This window comes from Lingula anatina, chromosome 9, assembly GCF_051362555.1.
Source record: "Lingula anatina isolate TDL-2025a chromosome 9, LinAna3.0, whole genome shotgun sequence".
NCBI lineage: Eukaryota > Metazoa > Brachiopoda > Lingulata > Lingulida > Lingulidae > Lingula > Lingula anatina.
The window spans coordinates 12,774,214-12,795,369 of NC_141775.1; the positions used below are offsets into that span (position 1 = coordinate 12,774,214).

The window sequence follows — 21,156 nt, forward strand, 5'->3', positions numbered from 1 at the left end:
TTTCTGTGAGTTTGATCAGGTATCAATCTCTTTATTATTTATTTTTAATTATTTTCATTTCAGGAATGGGTTGGAAATCTTTGTCGCAGTTTGTGAAGTTATGTTCATCCTGTTTATACTGACATCCACATACCGAGAGTTCAGCAAATTCAGAAACACTGGTTCTAAGGAATACTTCTCAGATCCCTGGAGTTACACAGAGGTGGCAATTGTCTGCCTGGGATACTCAGCTATTGGTCTGTTTTTTCAACGTTTAGTCATAGTGAACTTCACCATTGCCAATTTCCATGAACATGGCAGAGAGGAATTTGTGAACTTTTTCCCAGCAGCATTCTGGGACTACATCCTGGGCTACACCTTGGCAGCCATGCTGGTGCTGACAGTGCTTAAGTTTTTCAAGCTGCTACGGTTTAATGTCCGCATGAACATGTTGTCTGCCACTTTAAAGAAATCATGGAAGCCTACACTACATTTCTATCTAGTTCTAGCTCTCCTCATGATGGCCTATGCCTTCTTTGGGCAATGTGCTTTTGGTCACTACATTGAAAAATTCAAATCCTTAATAGACACGTTACAGACTTTGTTCACTCTGATCATGGGAGGATTTGAGTTTGCAATTCTGGGAGACTCAAACCGTGTCATTGGTATTGTGTTTCTGATAACCTTTGCCATGATAATCCAGGTGACGCTGATCAATATGTTCATTGCCATTATTGACGAGTCATTCAGATATGTTCTGAAGGCCACCAAGGAGACTTCCAATGAGCTGGAGATGGTGGACTTTATGTGGACGAGATTACTGGTGATTCTTGGTCTCCACACAGGGGCAGGGGTCACCATTCCTTCCAGTATTGATTTGAAGACACTGCAACAAGAGACTCAGGGTGAAGTTGGTTCAAATACAAATAACTGACATTTTAGAGAATTGATTTTTTTACATTTTCTTTTTCTGAACAAATTGATGCTGTAGGAATCTAAGCACCAGAACTGATTTTAAACTTATTCCACAAACAACTATTTTTTTTTTGAATTTGACAACCACAAGAAGCTTAGTTTTGAAATTTTCCAAACTAGTTGATATAATTCTAGAATTATGTTTAGTTAATTTTGTTTGAATAATTCAACAGGTAACAATATTTGATATGTATATTGAGTGTATGATCAGAGTTCTGTGTATAATTGACTTATTATTGCCGCTTGCTGAAAGCAGGAAATTGTATACTTTAAATGGACCAGACTGTTGGTGGTCCCCACATGGATGTATGTTTTGTGTTTACTAGTAGCAGACTTTTATTTGATTTTTTAAGTATTATTTATTTTCAGCATCCACTAAAGTCACAATTTGCATTTTAAAAAGCCAGTTAGAGACATTTTGGGTTAAATAAACTAAATGCCAAATTTAAGATGCAGTAAAAACTCAGTTTGGATATTAAGACAGTACTACTTAAGAAAGAAATGGGTTTGACTTGAGTTTCTGGTGTGAACATGTTTAGTAATAGAAGTACACTAGATCAAGAGAGAAAAATTGACACAATGTTTGCCCATTTTAAGACTCTTTATATTGTTGTTATTATTATTTTTATTTTTGTTGTTGTTGTTGTGACCCCTCAGTTTTAAATTTTTATGTATTTGTGGATATTCTAAATATATCGATTTCTGTCATAGTTGCTGCTGTATTTGTGGATATTCTTAATATTGTATTTTATTCCAATAATTTGATATTCACTTTTTGAAATTTAGTGTCATGATTAATGTTATCTTTCCTGTTAATTAAATGTAATTGCAGGTTTTGTAATACTCGACTAATTATAAGGTTTCTGGTTTTTATGGAATTTTTACATGTTAAAGAAGCATTTGGTATGAATTTATTAAGAAATAAACTGCAGTTATGTCTTTGTTAGGTATATTGCATGTTTCACATGGTTATACTCCTGCACAAACAATTGATATGAAAAAAGTTTATCAAAGATAATTATGGGCTTTATATATATATATATATAGAGAGAGAGATAGATTGATCTAGATGTCTGTGGGAACTAAGCCACAAAAATATAGTTCTACCTTGTAAACATTCAAAAATTAAAAGTTATTACCAATGTCCCTATTATTTTAAGCTATTTGAGTTTGTACGCGGACATTTTTCACAATTCTTTCTCTGTAAAAAATACTAAAATATTGTTCTTAAATATAGATCTCAAATTGAAAATTTAAAAAAGGCTGAAGCTAAAAACTTAAAGATGCATTATATACATGTATGTATATATGAAGTCAATGTTTTGCCGCAAAAACCAACCAAATGCCATATAGTTTAATTTCAAATAGTATAACTAAGAGAATTACCAAAAGACATTCTTTAATATTACCAGAAAAATGATATTTGAACTGATTTTCTGCTAGCTTTCTATGCTGTTTACACGTGGGGCAGAAAAGTAGGTCACATAAGTAGGTTAAATTTCTGACCAAAAATTTAAAGAAGGGAGCAGTCTAAAGCTCTTTTATAGCTGATCGAGTGTTTTATGCAGTTTATCCCTTGGCATGTCGACTTAATTTGAGCTGTATAAGAAACTAGTAGAAGTTGTTTATACGTGTTATCGGGAATCCACGCTCCACCGGTGTTTGGTTCATACTGTAGTATGTACCATTAAAGGTTGCTGATACAAATTGTTCAGAATAGAAGAATCCAAACTAACAGCCTTTATCCTGTCACTATTTTTTTCGCACTTTTTTCATGGTTCAACGGTTGTTGATACATCTTTTGTTTGAAAAAACTTTCCTAATTCATCCTTTTTTTTTATGATTATTTTCACATATCGATTTCTGTCATAGTTGCTGCTGTCAGTTGGCTGCCGTAAAGAGGGTTTCTAAAGCTGGACTGTCTGTTATATGGGGTAGCTTGCGGTGGTGGCGGGGGAGGGGCAGGTGGGAGCGGTGCCATTCCATAACTCGGGTTTTCCGTTTTTAGGTTGGTACCCTGAAAATAGAGCAAAAAAAAAAAGGCATGTGAACTCGATAATTACATGTATATGAAGCCGAAGAAAAACCAGTTAATTACATTCAGAATGAGTGACCCGCACATGTACAACACGTACTTGTTATTTCTTCATGGAATTAATGTTGGTTGCGTTTTAGACCCAGTTCATTTTTCTTTTCCAGAAACACCATGCACAATGGTCATTATGAGCCTAGGTACCTGTAACGCCACAATGCTTCCCAAGCACAGTGCATACTAGTACACATGGTACAAATATTTAAAAAAAAACGACTGAAATTTCTCCTTTCAAGAGTACTCTTACCTCTCTGACTCTAGCGTTTCCTGAAGTCTTCTCTTTCAGTTTGGCATAAGGAGCGTCATCGTCGTAATCGTCACTCCCGCCATCTGGCGTCCGAGATGTTGCGTTGTTCAGCGTCATATAGTGCGACGAGGGCGAGCAGTAACTGTATACAAAACATGCAGTGATACTTTAAGGTTGAGCATCACACAATGAAGTATCTGATTTTATCGAGGCTGTGACAATATTTAAAACTGCAAAATCTAAACAGGTTTCACAATGCTTCCATTAAAAGTAATTAATAACTTATGAATTTATCAAGGCTGTTACTATTTTTTTTATTCAAAATGTAAACGTTTTTGATAATGCTTTCTAAAAAAAGCACATTTCTATTGATATATGCTGATGAGAGAGAGAGCATAAGTTACCCGTCATCGGGTTCCCCGTGGATAGAATCGAGAGTTGCGTAAGTGTTTTCTACATCGGCGTAGTCACTTGGCGACTGGTAATGGGGCTCTGGATAATAGGCCACCGCCGGCTCACTGCCACTGCACAGTGAATACATAAGGAGAACAACGTGTGAATTACAATGTAAATTTATATACATATATATATAAATGGTTATTTTATTAAAAAAATTGACTTGTATAATACTTTTTTGGGGTTCCTCTAGTTATTTAAGGCAATTCTTGTGTGACACTAACTGGCACACCATCTGTAGGGTTGTCAAAACATCTAGGCAAATTCTAAACTATTTCATCGACATGCGGCACATTTAAGCTGCAGGCGAACAATTACAAATCTCCGCATTTTGTAAAATAATATAAGATCTGTCCTTAGTGAAACACGGAGATGACAATGGTCTGTCATGTTGTGGTCACGAGGTATGACGTAGTCAGCCACGTTGGGTCACGTGGTACTTACCTCTGGGCTGGTTTCTGGTTCCTCGCCCGGAAAACAAAAAATATCACCAGGCCCCCAACGATGATCCCCAGCAACAGCACGGCGACCACTATACCAGCCATGAGGCCTCCATCTACACTATTTTGACCGCTATTTGTACCTAACCGCCCATCATTAAATAAAAGAAGAAAAAACGAAGACTTTATGAATAAATTATTCTATTAAGAATGAATAAATTGACTGAGTGGACATCACATTAAAACAAGGTTGATAGTTTTTTATGGTACATGTATTTGTGCCTGATTATATCAAGTAGGTCCGGTAGATGCTGGCCTACTATGTAACCGCAAGCATATCTGCGATAAAGAAGGAACAATAAATAAAGCAGCAGACGGACGGACAACTAACAAACGAATAGACAGACATTTACTCATGAACAGATAAGAACATGAATGATTAAGCGAAGAACTGATAATCAACAGGTACTATATATCTAAAAACTACTGAACAAGTTAATGAAAAGGGAAAATTACTTTTAAATTAACATAAGAATAAATATGTACGCATACTAGTTAATGGAATAAAAACATTTATTAAAACATCTGAAGTACCACTTTGATTTCTAGTATACCAGCAGTCAACCGTACTATTTTGCTCCTGAATTAACACCCACTTTTTATGTTTCCAGATGAAGTCGTGATTTGCCCGTGTACAGCTTTAGGCGTAGTTTTTTCGGTAACTGGAAACATTAGCAAACAATTGATGTTAAAAATTGGAGCCATAAATGCAAATCATGATACCCTTGGGGTATGATGTCTAAGACTTAATTAACATAATTAGAAAAGGTACAAAAACACGTGTTTAGCATTTGCACAAATAAACAATGTTTGATCACATGTATACAAAAGTTCAGCATGGTAATTTTACTTATAGTTAACAAGACTGCCGTTATTTAGACACTCACATCAACATTTTTTGTTAAAGTCGTCAATCTGAGCTTCGCGTTTTGCATACCTCAGTATACATCCCATAATGATACACAACAAGCATGACAAAGCATAAAAAGGCGTGCACTCTAGTGAGGTGAAACCGTAATGTAAGTAAACTCACAGCATGGTCCCAGCAAACACGTCACGTTGGTTCCTGGTTCCACGTGGTTAATCCGTGGTTATGACGTTATTATAATGTGGTAGCAACGTGCTAGCCACGCGATCCGAACGTGACGTGCTTGCTGGGGTTCTTTTTTTGGAAAACTGTTTCACGAGGCTTAGCCTTAACAAAATGCACACTATATAATAGACCTTTTGCATCAATGCCACAAAGCATCACTTCTGAAACCACTCACTGGCAGGTGCCGAGATGTCCAAACCACAGCCTTGTTTCTGTTTATTATTTATTTATTATTATTATCTATTTTTTTTTTCTTTGAAAGCGTGCGGAGTTCGAGGTTTTATGAGGGGATCCCTGTTCTCCTACAGGTCTATTTATGTCATCATTGTGTCTTCAGAATTTTCATGAAAATGGAAATAAATTTTTTAAAGTACCTGCTTATCAATCTTATCATGTGTCGCTAATCAAAATATTGCCAGTATACAAAATCAAACCCGCTCTCTCAGATAGGGTCACGTGTCGTAATTAGCCAGGTAATTAGTCGGCTCAGCTCGAATATACGACAGACAGGCAAATCACAAGTGGCATTGATCGCAAAAGGTCTATCATCTCGTGGGCCTATGAATTTTCGAACACTTGCGAGGTTTCAGCCTCACTAGCATGGTTCTGAGTAAAAAACCAAAGCCTACACAAAGAGGTGGATCCTACGAGCGTTGGCGAAGAGGAGAGAACCTGCCGAGAAGAACCCACCGAAGCAGTGGACGAAGACGAAGGCAAAGCAGCAGAAGACGCAGTCCAGTAAGCAGTCTGTCTCGGAGTACTTGCTTTACTATCAGGTGATGTTGGTGTTGTTCTTGTTGTTGATATTAATGTGTTTCCAGCGTATGTGGGTAATTGCGTGGAGTCAGATACCGTTATTATTGATTGCATTGTGTTAGAGGAGAACAGTGTGGTTGTGGTGGATTGCGTTTTGATCGCCGAGGATGCACCTATGTTTATATTACTACTAGAAATTTCCATTGTTTCCGTTTTGAGTTTAGGAATATCTGAAAAACCAACAATTATAATTCTCATTTATTTTTGCTATTGGCGACTTGCACACGGATGAAAATGACCATTAATAAATCACTGCACTCTGAAAGTAGTACTGTACTTTTAGTAGCTAGATCATTCACTGGCCAAACAAAAGCAAGCCAATAATCCAAGCAAACTAAAATAACAACAAGTAAAGAAAAAAGTGGGAAAGGAAAGAGAGAAAGAGAGAGTGAGTGAGAGCGGAGGAGATGGGTTTTTCATACACATTACACAGCAACGCCAAAAAACAGAACACAACTGGAGGAGGCACAGAGCATACATTTCGACAGACACAAAACCAAAATTTAGATCAAAACTTAGGGACCATTCAGAATAGAAGACCCGAGTATCAACTGATCCAAGAATTAAATATGGCGGACCCTCCATAGAAGGAAGACGGCGTTATCCTCTCACACGCCTCCCCACGCGTCCGGTCAAATGGAGCCGAGATTTAATTACTGTGTCCTTTCAGAGGGATGACGCGTGGGAGACCATTTCAGGATTAAGCGGTCTTCCTTTCTTGTAGAGTCCGCCACATTTTATCCTTGGGTCAGTTGAAACTTGGATCTTCTTTTCTGAATGGCTCCTCGCACTTCACATAAAGCATTTCTATTCAACTCTTCCTGTTACATCTATGGTCTAGATTAAGAAATTCTTTAAAATTGTTCATTTGCCAGGTGCCATTTTTTTAAATTACCGGTTGTACCCTTTGGCGTTGTTGTCGTCGGTTGCTTCATCTTGGTGGTCAAACCAACGGTCCCCAGTTTTGCCGTTGATTTTGCCCGTCCTTCTGTAGTCGAGGTCGATGTTAAGGGACCTTCTTCGGTGGTGAAACTGTGCGTGATACGGCTAGAAGTTTTTGTAACGAGCGGTCTCGTGGTCGTGCTTGACCGCACTGTAGACCTACTTGGAAGGGTGGACGATAACGTCACACGTGCGGTGTTTTTCGTCGTGTGTATTGAAGAAGTGGCGGTGGTTACCGAAGTAACTAAAATCCGAAAACATAGTCTATAACATAAAAGTCCCACCAAAACAGTAGTTAAATGTGCCCAAGATCACAAGTAAAGATCTTTTAAGATCTTGACGAATACGCTGTCTTGCTTCTCACAATGATTATTTTCGCATAATAATTGCTCATAATCAGTTACGACTAAACCCATTTTTTTCCTTTTTCTTTTTATCCTGAAATTTGTTATTTCCCGTACAGGTACCAAACCCCAATAAATCACAACTTAATTTAATCACACAGGAAACAATAAATGACACAGAAAACGGTAAATGAAGGAATATAACTTGCCCAGTCGACAGCTTGGGGTCAGAGTGACGTCATCAATGGCGACGACAGTATGGCCGTCTGGATTGGCCGTCAGAGAGATCTAAACAAATGTGGAAATATTATCATTAAAGAGCAACTATAAATCTACAAAGATAAGGAAAGAAAATGCGTTTTACATCTGATCGTTTTTGATGTCATTACAACTAAAATTATGAAAATCAGTTTGCCGAGCGATCAAAGTTTTGCCTACTCTAAGCTCAAGCAGCGTCAGCTTCTTTACCTTCAAACTGCTGTACTCGGTATGTGCACGCTTTTTTTAAAATCTGACCTTTAAGAATTTAGTTTGAAGTTAAACGAGTCAGTCAGAGACGATCGAGCCTCCAGTTATCCGGAATTCGTGATCTACCGTAGAAGGACATTTGTAATCGCCGCGGTATACTTTTATTAATTTTAATTTTGAAATGCCTCTGATATTGGTCCTTGACGTTTCCCAATGTGAGAGTAGTGGTTAACCTGACAGTGGCACAGCAAATTTCCCTAACAAAACGAACAATTACATGTATACCAATATAGTAGGCTTGTTAAGGGGTCAAACGCTGCATTTTATAGTACAAATGTCTAACTTGACATGAATGTTTCTCGGGCCAAAGGAAAAATTTTTTCCGTACCTTTGCATTTGGAAGTTGGGAGTTCACAACACTGATGGGGACCTCGTAATACTGCCACGTCCCGGCCATGTCCACTGTGTACCGCCCATAACTTGACCACAATGGGTACATCAGTCTGCCGTATGGCGTTGATACGCTCATCACAGACGAATGTCTGTTGGCCCAATAGTAGAAACGAAACTGAAAGTAGATAAGGCGCGATTTAAATTGTAATGCGGTTTTACCACCCATATGGCGAACTAATAAGCTTAATATGTTTATGCCAAAACTTAATCTCTCTATTATTGTACCTTGCAATGCTGGTCTGGTATTATAGTATGTGGGAAGGTGACTGTTTTCTGTCCAGCTGACGTGATAGCCATGAGAAGATAATTTGTATCTACATAAAAAGAAAACAACGTTTCATATCGCCAGTTTTGTTAATTCAATAATACGTTTAACAGAGAGCGTCATAAGACATGTTCACATATGTACTGTTATTCTGCAGTTTTTTAATGCAAATGTTTATGTAGCATCGTATTTAAAGCTTACCACTTTTCTGTCTGTTTGAATGTCACACACACGAAACGTATACTCGGATATAAAATGTGTGATGTTTTGATCAATCGAAATCTTATGTAACGGGATATATACTAGAAAATAATTACAAATTTATGTTTCAATACAGGGTCCAAAAGCTTCGGGTCATACATGTCATAAAAATGAGAATGTGCCAATGAAATTTATTTGTTGTGACAAAATTGATTATCATTTTATTGAAGGTACGTCTAATCTTTGAGTAAATGGTCTACATTGGAAATAAACCCCAGAAAAATATGAAATGGCTTGTATGTCAATACAAAAAAATATCACGTCAAACATTTTAGCATGTTTGTCGTATGTTTGTATATTAATAAGTGATGAATTATTTTAAGAATTATGAAAACCCCCGCTAAATTAAAAAGGGAATAACAAACTGATGCCAAATGCTTGTTATTCACGTGGGAGATAGGTAAACAGAAAAATCAAATCACTTTCTTTCAACACAAAATGAATGCTTTTTCATAACCCTTGATCGATTTCTAAAGCATAAACATAAACATGTTGAACATTATGACATCGTTGAAATAAAAAGTCTAATCTAAACAAGTTATCCATGAACTCAAACGCTATCAACTGCTTTTGTTCAAACACGGCTAGCCTATACCATTTCTTCCGTTATGGTCAGAAGTTGGTCCCCCTGACCCTGACGAGTCTCCCCTTGCCGAGGTCCAACCCGTTCCCACAATCCACTGCGCCATGCAAGCAGAGCTTTCGTTAAAATCACATCTGGCGGGAAAATGTGCTGTAAAATAGAATGAAAATACAATACACATATAGGCCTCATTCAGAATAGGGGACTAACTAGCCTGAGGGTCAAATATGGCCGACCCATTACAAAGCTTGCCGTCCAATCCGCTAATAGACACTGAATAGATTCCCCATTGGGAAGTATTCAAGTAGGTCGGCCATACTTGACCCTCGGACTAGTTAGTCCCCTATTCTGAATGGGGCCATAATGGCGTATTGGCGATGTGACATGGCTGGGAAGAACCATGCCCAGACCATCGTATATACTCAGACTGTTCTCTTAGGCCTAATTTTAATTATTTAATTATTTTATTAAAATACCTTATAAACACTGCTATGAGGGTAGAATACACAGAAACACTGGAAGAAGCATGCTGAGGCTTTTGTCCAGTAGTGGAACACTTTAAGCTTTGAATGATGATGGTGGTGGAAAAAAAAACTCGGTTTTCTCTGGCATCGGCCAGTATAAGCTACCTGTACTTGCAGAATATTTTGTGAGGGAGACGTGGGGGAATCAAGGAGGTGCCCTAAAAGGTAATTTGACGAGGGCAAACAGCACATGTCCTCTTTGTTCCATTTTATCGGCCCTTGCAAAACTATTACAAACATCAATGAACTCACTGCAGTTCTTTTCATCCGAGACATCTCCACACGTGTCCCTGAAGTCACACACACCGCTCTGAGGTATGCAGTTCTCGTTGTCACACGTGAACTCGTCGTGCGATTGACACTGTCTCTGATAACCTAGGGAAATCGATAAACTTTTATAAAAAGTAGCGTAAGGAGAACCATATAAGTAATAACATGACTGAAGATATAAATAAGTACTTAACGAGTACATTGTAAACTCCTCATGTGATAAAAATGTCTGTAAACACACTCAGCGAAGACCATGCGGCTTGTAGTATAAAAGCTAGCGGCTTCAATGTCTGGCACGAAACGCTAAGGGTGGGGGGGTAATTAACTTTCGTGCACGCTTAAAATGAATGCAATTTAGCGAGAATCATTTCGGAGACAGTTCGATCCCGCTGGTACCCAGTCTAACTGAAGCCACGTTTTACCCATAAAGGGCCCTTATTGGGCCCAGCTACTGCAGAACTTACCCTCGCACTGTACATTTATCACCTCTTGTTCCCCGGCAGTTTGACAGGACGGTGTGGCGGATTGTCTCGTACAGTCTCGAAGTCTCCTCGAGACTGCGGTACATTCGAAGGTGAAGGGCAGTAATGGCAGCAAGGGAGCTGTGACTGTAGACCTCTGTGCTGTCCCGGACTTGTACCCCAATTCCCTGGCGGAAAAAGTAGAGCAGGCTTGTTGAGGGGTCAAACGCTGCATTTTTACTACAAATGTCTAACTTTCTTATTCATGGAGACAATCTCTATTGATGCATAAATTAGCATAATTAGCATAAATTATGCAAAATTAGATGCCATAAATATAAAATTTCATATTTTTATCAGGTTTTTTGCCTTAAGACATGTGAAGATTTTCAAACCTGACTACTGTACATTTGGGACAAGGAAGCCTTTTTAACGTTATGGAAGCAATCGGCGGTCATTTTGTGTCTCAAATCAAAGATGGCCTCCATATGTGGGGTAGCGTGAAGTCAATTGATGTTCTCTGCTGCAATAGTGCTTGTCAAATATGGATTGATATATAACCTTTAACAGTACAGACTATGTATATGAAAAAATATGAATTTCATGTCGTAGTAAAAAAATGAGAAGTACCGATGACGATAAAAAGGAAGATATATTGACCGTAATTATATATTGACTGTTCAGCTGCATGTATGTACATGTAGTATCATACCTGCAAGCGACGGTGGCGATGTTTCCCATATTCTGCGATGCGCAAACTCTCTTTGTGACACCCCCGTGGAACACTTGAAGAATCCCCGCTGACAGACTTGCATCGGAGTCCAAAAGTACAGAGAACTCCCCTGAAAGTACATAGTGAAACCATATGTCTATGAAACCACGTGTTCCTTGTGGCAAAGACGAAAACACAGGAGGTGGGAGTGGGGTTGGCTGGGTGGGGGTGGAGGAGGGGTGGGAACGGGTGGGGTGGGTGATGGTACAGGGGCGGATCCAGGATTATTTGAAGGGGGTCTGCGGATGTCACTTGGCGTTGGGTTCGTTGTCTGCCGAAGGGCCCCGAAAAATTTTGGTATTTTAAAGGGCGAACGGTGCCATTTAGTACGGTTTAGAAATATGATTCTTATTTCAAGAGGGGACCAGAAATCGAAGGGGGGGGGGGTCAGGACCCCACTGAGCCCCCTCTAAATCCGCCACTGTGGTATGTTACAGACAGGGTGACAAATATACTGTATCTTTCTCATTCTTACAAACTACATTTCACTTCTTGTAAGTAATGCCTACATTCAGATTCTCATTTTAGTGAAATAACTTTTGTCTAGTTGATTATTTTTGATTTTCTTTTTATTTTAGGCCAATATGACATACTTTATCTATAGCATGCATTTTACAAACCGGGTGGGAGGGGGCACTGTCAGAAAGTGAAATAATATCAGTACGCAACACCTGTTTTACTGCTAAGAAACATTTCAGTATGGGGCAGCTAGGGGCATTTGGAATTGTGGGACCAAGATAATATTCTGTCTTTTCGTGGTCACGGATTATGGCTGAACCCAAAATTGTGTCTAGGATAGGTGGCAAGAGTTTTTTTTATATGACAGACGTTTAAAACACTAGTACTCTTGAAGATTATTTCTGTCTTCCAAATTTACACTTTCTGTTTGAGATCCTCCTTCGAGTATTTTCCAATAGACCATAAAATTCAAAATGTATTCATGGCCAAGTACGCACGATTGAGAAACTCCACAAGATGAAAGCATTGTAGATTGTCTGCCATTCGGGTAATCCCGGCCCTTTGCGTACCCCCACGCCACTAGTATGATTCAATTACGGAATTAGCCGAAGTTTTCCGGCTGTATTCGTCCTCACCTGTGAGATGGCAGCCTTCTGAAAACACCAGGTCATCTATGGCGATGTCTCCTCTACTGCCTGTGCCAACAACGCCCTCTATCACGATCTGCAAGGTGATGGAATCAAATATAGCACATTTTAATCATGCAATTAATTTAAAGAGAAATGCAAACTGGAAATAATGGTATTTGTCTTACTTATATTGCAATGTAAGCATTATGACATTTGGCTAGGGAGATTTCATAAAGTGGTAAAATTTAGCACCATTAAAATGCTTGGCCCAGATAGTGAATTTAATTTAACTGGCAGATGTTCAAACCAAGAACTTATACCAGTAGACATATGTTATACAATGTAAACAGAGCCTCTGTATACGGGGCTTATTCAGAAAACAACTGGAAAAGGTTTGGGAATTATTTAAAAATTGTTGTTGTTGTTTTTTATATACAGCCCCATTGACATTCGCATTTATTTTATTTGTTACACAGGTACATGATTTTGGTTCAGGAAAATATTTTTATTATTCTTTTTTAATAGAAAATACTCAGTCTAGTTCTTAAAATCGGTTGGAGCAACAGCGACAAAATTTCTGTGAATGAGACAAAGAGATCTGTTACGACGAGAAAGAACCGTGGAATGGGGAACATGGCAGTGGGTATTGCTGGTTGTCCGTGTGTTGTTCTTACATTAATCTGATGTTGTTCTTACTGTACATATGTACCTTAAACTGCCCCTGTGAGGCGGGGAGTGCCTGCGTGTATTTTTTCCATATATTTCCCTGGTTGGAACTTGCGACAACTGGGTTGCCTTGGAAACAGCTACCGTCCGCCAACATCTGTACGCATGCCCTTAACTCCCAGACATCATCTCCGTACATGTGATAGTAGAGACTGAACTGTGGATAGAAATGACGACAAAACTTATCCTTTATAATTACCGGTATTTTAAAAAACATCTAAAATTGTGCTTGGCTTGGCGTGGAAATATGATGAGTAACAGAATGTCTTTAACCGTCTCACAGTTTTGATTATACGTACATCTAACTACAGTTTGTATACATGTATTGGAATTTAGAAATAACAAAATTCTGAACATGAGTTCGTTTGGATCAATACAGATACTTCATGTTTATCTTTTTTATTCAGTGCAGACATACCTCGCATTGGTTTTGACCGAGGAGGAACGAATTCATTATCGGACTCTCTATTTTCGCCCTTTCCATGAAAAGCCTGTTAGAAGATTCTATATGGATGTAGGTTCCGGAAGCTAAATGAATAAATGAATAAATAAAGTAAATGCTAAATGAATAAGAAAACAAACAAACAAATAAATAGATAAATAAATGATGAAGCAGTTAATCATTAAATACAAAAATTGTTTCGCATAATTCAGTCGTGGTTGCGAATTAAAACAATATCGGTATCAGGCGTTGTCCTTATATTCTGATCCCCAACCCCTGAAACCCTCTTCCTCATCAAAATACCGAATCCCTCCGAATATGCTGATTAGACATAACTCTTTGAAGGCGCACAAGTAACAATGGATATTGTCAATACAACCAACATTGCGCCCTGGAAAACATCATATAATAATAATAATAATAATAATAATAATAATAATAATAATAATAATAATAATAATAATAATAATAATAAGACCCAAGGACTCTTAAACACGATACTGATTACTTGCATGTTAACTGTGGCCAGGCAGTTAAGACGCATTTTAGCCATTACACTCACTGTTTCCATATGAATGGTCAGCATCAGGTCCAGTTCTTCCAGTGGGCGTCCTTCCCCGCCTTAATGACCAATCAAAATCATCGTCTGACATCTGGATCCAACTGCAGAGGTCGCCACTTTCGAAGCTGCAATCCGGTGGAACGATGGCATCTAAGGGTAACGTGAATGTTCAATTTAGGAAAAATTTAATAATGGCAACAGCAAAATAAAACTGACAAATAAAAAGAAAACCACGAAGTGAGTTCAGTATAAGAAAGGCAGTTGGGCATTATATATCAATAAAATATCTAGTGGAAAGATCCCGCCGGGACGGTAGATCAGCGAGAGAGCGACAGTGTGCTTTGTGAAGGGAGGCCAGCGAGAAGACTGTGGTGGGCGCTGGCAAGGTAGGTGAGCGAGACGACCGCAGTGTGCGTTGGGACGGTATGTCAGCGAGAGGACCGCAGTGTGCTCTGTTCTCTGGAAAGCCATTAACTTTCCTTAATAAAGGTGACAGATTATAGAAATTGACAGGGCTGCAGCTGATTAATCTTGGATCAAGCAGGCTAAAATACAGGTCCCAACTTTTAAACCAACTATGAGTCGCATAGCGAGAGGACCGCAGAGTGCTTTGTGAAGGTAGGTCAGCGAGAAGACCGTGGTGTGCGCTGGGACGGTAGGTCAGCCAGATGACCGCAGTTTGCGTTGGGATGGTAGGTCAGCGAGAGTACGGCAGTGTGCTTGGGGACGGTAGGTCAATAAGAGTACGGCAGTGTGTGTGGGGACGGTAGGTCAACAAGAGTACGGCAGTGTGCGTGGGGACGGTAGGTCAACAAGAGTACGGCAGTGTGCACTGTTCTCTGGAAATCCACTTTCCCTGATAAAGGTGACAGACTTAAAAAGTTGCCAGAGCTGCAGTTGATTAAATGCACGTTCGGAATCCAAATTACAACTCTTCCGGACGAACATTGAGGAGACGCGCTTTTGGTTTAACCCTTGCCCCTCTTTACAAGTGAACGTTAACAAATTGCTCATTCCTTTAAATGTTGAAATATCTTGCAACGGAAGCGACTTTTTATATCTCTGTTTGCTTTTTAAAACCTACCTTTATAAGTAACACATTTATGTATTTTCGGATGTAGGTACAGAGTTTATTGGGTAACGTCGTATACAAATTAGGCTTGAGATAATGCACGTCCGTTCGAAACCAAACACAACACGTGTTTTAAAATCAATATTGTGGTGATAAGCGGCAAAATCTTCGGCAAACAAAGCTACCGTGTTAACAGTGTACCTCTTCTGAGGACCAGGACAGGGCTCTTAAGGCCGGCTTACACTTTTAGCGACATGCTGATGTACCGGCGTCAGTGCATACAGCTCAGCTCAGATGACTGTTTTCTTATTCACTGCCGATAATATGATTATATAAGTAAGGTGTTCTTTGGATCAATGGCCGCATTCAGAACAGTGAACTAACTAGTCCGAGGGTTCAATATGGCCGACCCACTTGAATACTTCCCCACAGGATATCTATTCAATGTCTATTAGCGGATTAGACGGCATGCTTTGTACTGGGTCGCCATATTTGACCTGCAGACTTGTTAGTCCAATGTTCTGAATGCGGCTAATCTGACGCACACTACATGTCCCTTTCCTCGCTTGGACACTAACTCAGCAGGCACATCGCCGTATGCGCAGGAGTAGTATTTTAAGGCCGGTGATAGGGTTAAATACGCTTAAAATCGTGTTTTTGAGTTTTTTGTGTGTTTATATTAATCAAAAAAGTATCTAACGTTGGATGTAATAATTTTTATGAATTTGCATCGCAAAATGCGTCTTTTGATGAGTTTTTCAACCGGCACGCGCCCCAGTCAGGCTGACAACTAAGCCACGCCTCTGTTACTAAGGGCCGTTGCCATGAGGGGGTCGGAGCACAGTTAATGAGTTATAAGCCGATTACGTGTGCGGTAATAGGTCATAAGTCTTACATCAGCTTAGCAGCGAAGAAGTCTAGCTAGTACACTATGGGGAAGAGAAAAGTTCGTGTTAAAAGTCCCTTTCCAGAGGAAAGAAGGAAAATTTTGAGAGTAAGGCCTATGGTTGGGGAAAACCGGCCCTATTTGTTCAGTCGGATGACTGATTTCTGTATACCTAATAAATGGGTGAAAGAGTTAATCGAAACGTCCAAATTAATTGACAAATGAAAGAAAAATCGATAAAAACATAAATAAAAAAAGCTAAAAAAGGATACTTTTAGCCTAGCCTTTAATTTTTGCGATATATATCGTCGAGCGTATCTGCGACACGTTACGAAACCGGAAATGATTGTTGGTCGCCGTTTGCAAAAGGTAAATCTAATGTTGACAAAATAAAATTTTATTCTCCAAGATATGATATCATGGAGCTTGAGAGACACGCGAAAAATTGTGATTTGAATGGCCAAACAAGAGAAATCCAAGCAAGAGAAATCCAAACAAGAGAAATCCAAGGTTGACAGCATGATTAAAACAATAAAAATAAAAACGCATGTTAGCGGCTTTGCATTTTGCGATATTTGGAGAAAAACAATTTCAAAATCACTGATCAAGCGGGAAGAAAGAGTTCAAGTGTCCAAAAATGAAAATCACAAAAAGACCCCGAGAATAGTCAAGGCTAGCAGGTAAAAAGCAAATAGGGTCTAAGTGTCATGTGTGTAAAAATAAAATATTTATTCAAAAGCCTTCTCTCAGCCACTTTTACCGCTGAATCTTGTGCAGCTGAGCGTCTCCGCTTTATCTTAGCTGGCATTTTGAGCGAGACCGCTCTGAAGTAATCACTGGATTTTTCCGTTGATCTGACGACTACCAAGTGCCGTGCAAAATAATCCTGCAGCGTTACCCGTCAAAAAACTCGTATCAACACAAGTGACGGACACTTGCTCTCGACACAGTTTTATCTGATCACTTTGCCGATAACAAAGAAGGAATCTCTCAGGTAAAATTACTCGATTGCCGAGGAAGAGCCATTGAAACGTTCAAATGCAACTTCACACCTCTTAATTGCGGTTAAACGTAATCGCCTTTGTTAGCGCTTCCTTCTACATATCCTTGACACCCTACTGGGCATCACAAGGCTAGGGCCCTCTCCAGAGCTGTCAATCAAAATGGCGGCACGCTTACATGCCTAACGAGTGGTCGGAAAATGTAACAAAAGCACGATTTTCTGCCCCTTCAAAGCACCCAAACAAAATATTTTTAGATGACAATAAGCAATGGTTCCAGCTGATCGTATAACCGATAACAGGTAAATTTGCCAGCTAAGCATTTGACTAATAAGCCCTGTTAACCAACCTGTGAACGTTTTTGGCTGTTTTAACAGCTTTCTATATTGACGAGATAAGTGAATCGCTGCCAAGTATATCTCACTATCTGAGCAACCGATCGTTACAAAAGTTGCACCTATTGTTGTTAGGAATGTGGACTACAGCATGATATCAGGGGTTTAAGAGAAAATTGTTTGTTTGAAAGATATCGCCTTTTGAAGTGAATAAGCCATTGAAATATGGGGTAATTTAACGTAAAAGATGATAATATCAAAAGTAAATAGTTTAAGACAATTCCCTGGTACCGCGCTGAAGTGCTTTCACCCAGCTTTATGAGGCCTTTTGAATCACTTGAATAGCTGTCTTGGTTATAGAGAAAATCCCAATACCGAAAACGGCATTTTTCCCCTCAAATTGGCGCCAGAGCGTCTTCCGTTGGACACTGTACTTAATCCCCGTCTTTAATTGGCCTTTTGGGAAGTTTGTTTTAATTTTTTATAAAAACTTATAAGCCCAGGGCTTTGTTTCTATGACTTTGGTCCTTTTACTATCACCGGCCTTAAATTGGTTGTCTAGTGCAATTGTTTTCTGTTTGGCAGCTAAATGTTACTGTGAGATTGTTTAATTTACACTTAGACTGGTTACGTTTTGTCATGCTTTTCAACTTTTATACATGATCTAAACTGAACGAAATAGGCCTATTTATCACCAGTCGAACATCGCCAATGTCACCAAAATGTCGTGCTGTTATATTCTATGGACTTCTAACTAAAATGTGTGGAGTCCAGTTCCAATTTAACTTTCATGATAATTGTCACTTGTACACGAAATTCCTTTGTATCGACTTGACGCATGTCCTCAGTTCGCAAAGAAGTGCGGTAATAATTCTGCATAGTAAAAATGATGAGTATTCGAACAGTAAAGCAGGGAACTTGCAAAAAAAATAATAATAATAAATAAAAGGTGATATAAATAAATAAATACAAAACAAACAAACAAATAAATGTAAATCATGGTACATTGTAATAAGCAGTAATAGACAAAAAGGAAAAATGATTACTGACAGTGCTGCTCAGCTTTCTTTTGCGTAAATTTCGTGGTGCCTTTCTAATGGTTGTTATTTGAACGAAATAAATCATTCCGAGTTCTCTGATTCTTGCAACCTTTGGAAAATAATCTACAAATATTTGGCTAATAAAATACCTGCCCAAGTATTCCAATATATTGTGATAATCAACTGGGTCATCTGGAGGGGAGATAGGAAACAAACAATAAGCGCATTTACGTCAGTTTTAATTTACAGCAGTTGAGTAGTGGGTCTCCAAACAATTTTTAATTTCTTGGTTTTTAAAAAAAAAAATTCTTCTTTTTTCTTCTTCGTAACAAATGAAAAAAAGTGAAGTTGTGCATTTTGATATTATGAACAAGTGTCGTGGTCTTATATAAGATATAACTACTGATGCATTTGATGCTCAGAAATCCAATAGTTTCTGAAGTGACTAAAATGTGTGGAAAACAGAGTTTAGTCTCTTGAAAATGATTTACGCGCAATTATCATTACCATGAAAGAGAGAATAAAAAACTTGTGTTGTGATTTTTTATTTCTTTTTCGTTTCTTTGTTATTCATTCGAAAAAGGGCATTTTTAAGCCGGCGATTCTCGCTTTAATTACGAAAAAAAATAGTAGGGCATATACTCCAGTATGGTGGAAAATGGTCACATGATAACGATGAGAACGAAAGCGATCTCTTTTAGATCTAATAACCCCCTCCCCAAACTCCAGTTTCTTTAATTTAACTTCAAATTATAACTTCTGTACATACAGTAACATGTATGGTCAGGACTAAAGGCTATACCTTACCTATTGCTGCACATCTCATCACACTTAGTATTGCTAGCAGTACACGTATATTCCATGACATCCGCGTCGCCATCTTTTCAGTGTCGTCTCTACCATTTGTGCCTTATTAAACACACGTCGTGTTAATGACAGAGATACGCCGTGTTAATATTTAGACCAGTCGAAATATTTATCACCAGCCGAAATATTTATCACCAATCGAACATCCCCAATGTCACCAAAATGTCGTGCTGTTATATTCTATGGACTTCTAACTAAAATGTGTGGAGTCCAGTTCCAATTTTACTTTCATGATAATTGTCAGTTGTACACGAAATTCCTTTGTATCGACTTGACGCATGTCCTCAGTTCGCAAAGAAGTGCGGTAATAATTCTGTTGTACTTAAGAGAAAACCATGTAAACGACTACACTGTACTTCGTTTTTATACTCGGGCTTACAGACGTCTTATAACTCCATGTTGACAAATGACAAATGGCTTTCTCTGCGCAGGACAAACTTCAACGGGGCTTATCGCGGATTTCAATGTGCCAAGCTTGCGTTCATAGCGTGGTGTTATCAGGCCAGACCCGAGCTGCATATTGGATAGGTTTATCAGGACAATATAGCAACAAGAGTAACTTCCTGGTGTGACCTCAGCACCCTGTGTTTCAGATGGTTTTCTGGAAGCTCTCATAACAGAGCTGAGTTTCTAGAAACTCTGTGAAACGCAGGGCGGATCACGGAAGAGTCTTCCGTAAATTTCCCCAAACTACGAGCAATCGTCCCGAGTGTTAGAGGACCCTGACTCTCCTCTCTACTATCAGCACACTGTTGCATAATAGTAGTTTGGGGGGGAAATTGAATCGGCCACTTGTGTAAATTATTTCCTCCAGTGCATGGGTACCATTTATAAAAGAAAATACATCATTTGAAATACAAGATCAGTTGAAAAAATATGAAATAAGCATAATCGATATAAAATTAGGAAACAAATAAGGCCCGCCCACCTTCTGTGTTTATGTAGTCAAATTCAGCTTTCGAGAGAACATCGAAACTCGTATAAAAGGACGTATAAAAGGACTGAGATCTAGAACTCAGGGTGAAAAACAGTTCTCTTTATAGGATAATGGATGAATACTACCCTCTGATACATTGTATCATGGGCTTCTAACTTAGTATACAAAATTTAAGTATTGTAACGGACTAGTAACGCACCCTGCGGACAACGAGAAGATAAATACTATGAAATGACTAATGTCTCAAGGCGACGACCAGGGCCGTAGCCTGAGCAAAATGCAAGGGGGGGGGGGGGGCAGTAAGCGGACACGAGGGGGCGAAGCTACCGAGGGGGGAGGGTGTGGTGTGTAAAATTCCAAATTCCAGGGGGGGGGGGGCAGCTGCCCCCCCTGCTCCCCCCCCCCCCCCCCCCCCCGGAGGGTACGGCCCTGGACGACTGCTACATTGCTACCCTCTACCAGGGCTGCAGTTATTATTATGTGGACATTTTCTCTGAGGTTTACGGAGAATAATTGTGAATTTCACCAAAGACATATCTGTGAATATCTGGTGAAAAATCAATCTGTGGCCCTTGTCGAGGGTACTACAGTGTACATTACGGTGGATTACTACGAATTTATCATTGATCAAATATGGACACACCAATCTCGAAATCCAGACATATTTTTGACTCATGAATTTCAATGAACTCCTTGATA

General features: G+C 39.0%; 2 protein-coding genes across 9 annotated transcripts in view; one reads left to right on the forward strand and one right to left on the reverse strand.

Moving 5' to 3' along the window:
• LOC106159133 (polycystin-1-like protein 2) overlaps positions 1-1,811 on the forward strand; it is a 37,101-nt gene extending 35,290 nt beyond the window's left edge. For all 6 annotated transcript variants that reach the window (XM_086994908.1, XM_086994910.1, XM_086994909.1 and 3 more), the window contains one exon: positions 64-1,811. In XM_086994908.1, the coding sequence (XP_086851034.1) occupies positions 64-913 (850 nt within the window). In that variant the 3' untranslated portion in view covers positions 914-1,811. The remainder of the gene's footprint in view (positions 1-63) is intronic.
• Positions 1,812-1,851: 40 nt separating this feature from the next.
• LOC106159141 (uncharacterized) lies at positions 1,852-20,053 on the reverse strand. Of its 3 annotated transcripts, none has more exons than XM_086994914.1 (19): positions 19,461-20,053; positions 14,320-14,469; positions 13,734-13,843; positions 13,299-13,472; positions 12,596-12,683; positions 11,442-11,571; positions 10,733-10,917; positions 10,251-10,373; positions 9,487-9,624; positions 8,591-8,679; positions 8,301-8,480; positions 7,654-7,732; positions 7,054-7,344; positions 5,972-6,328; positions 4,846-4,911; positions 4,194-4,332; positions 3,698-3,817; positions 3,294-3,435; positions 1,852-2,971 (listed from the first exon to the last, which is right to left on the reverse strand). In XM_086994914.1, the coding sequence occupies exons 1-19, from the start codon at positions 19,531-19,533 to the stop codon at positions 2,804-2,806; spliced, it is 2,802 nt and encodes a 933-aa protein (XP_086851040.1). In that variant the 5' UTR covers positions 19,534-20,053; the 3' UTR covers positions 1,852-2,803. The 3 variants fall into 3 exon arrangements, with proteins under 3 accessions (XP_086851040.1, XP_086851041.1, XP_086851042.1); XM_086994915.1 differs by having other exon boundaries at positions 6,272-6,328; positions 19,461-20,052; XM_086994916.1 differs by lacking the exon at positions 5,972-6,328 and having other exon boundaries at positions 19,461-20,050.
• Between the last annotated feature and the right edge of the window lie 1,103 nt (positions 20,054-21,156).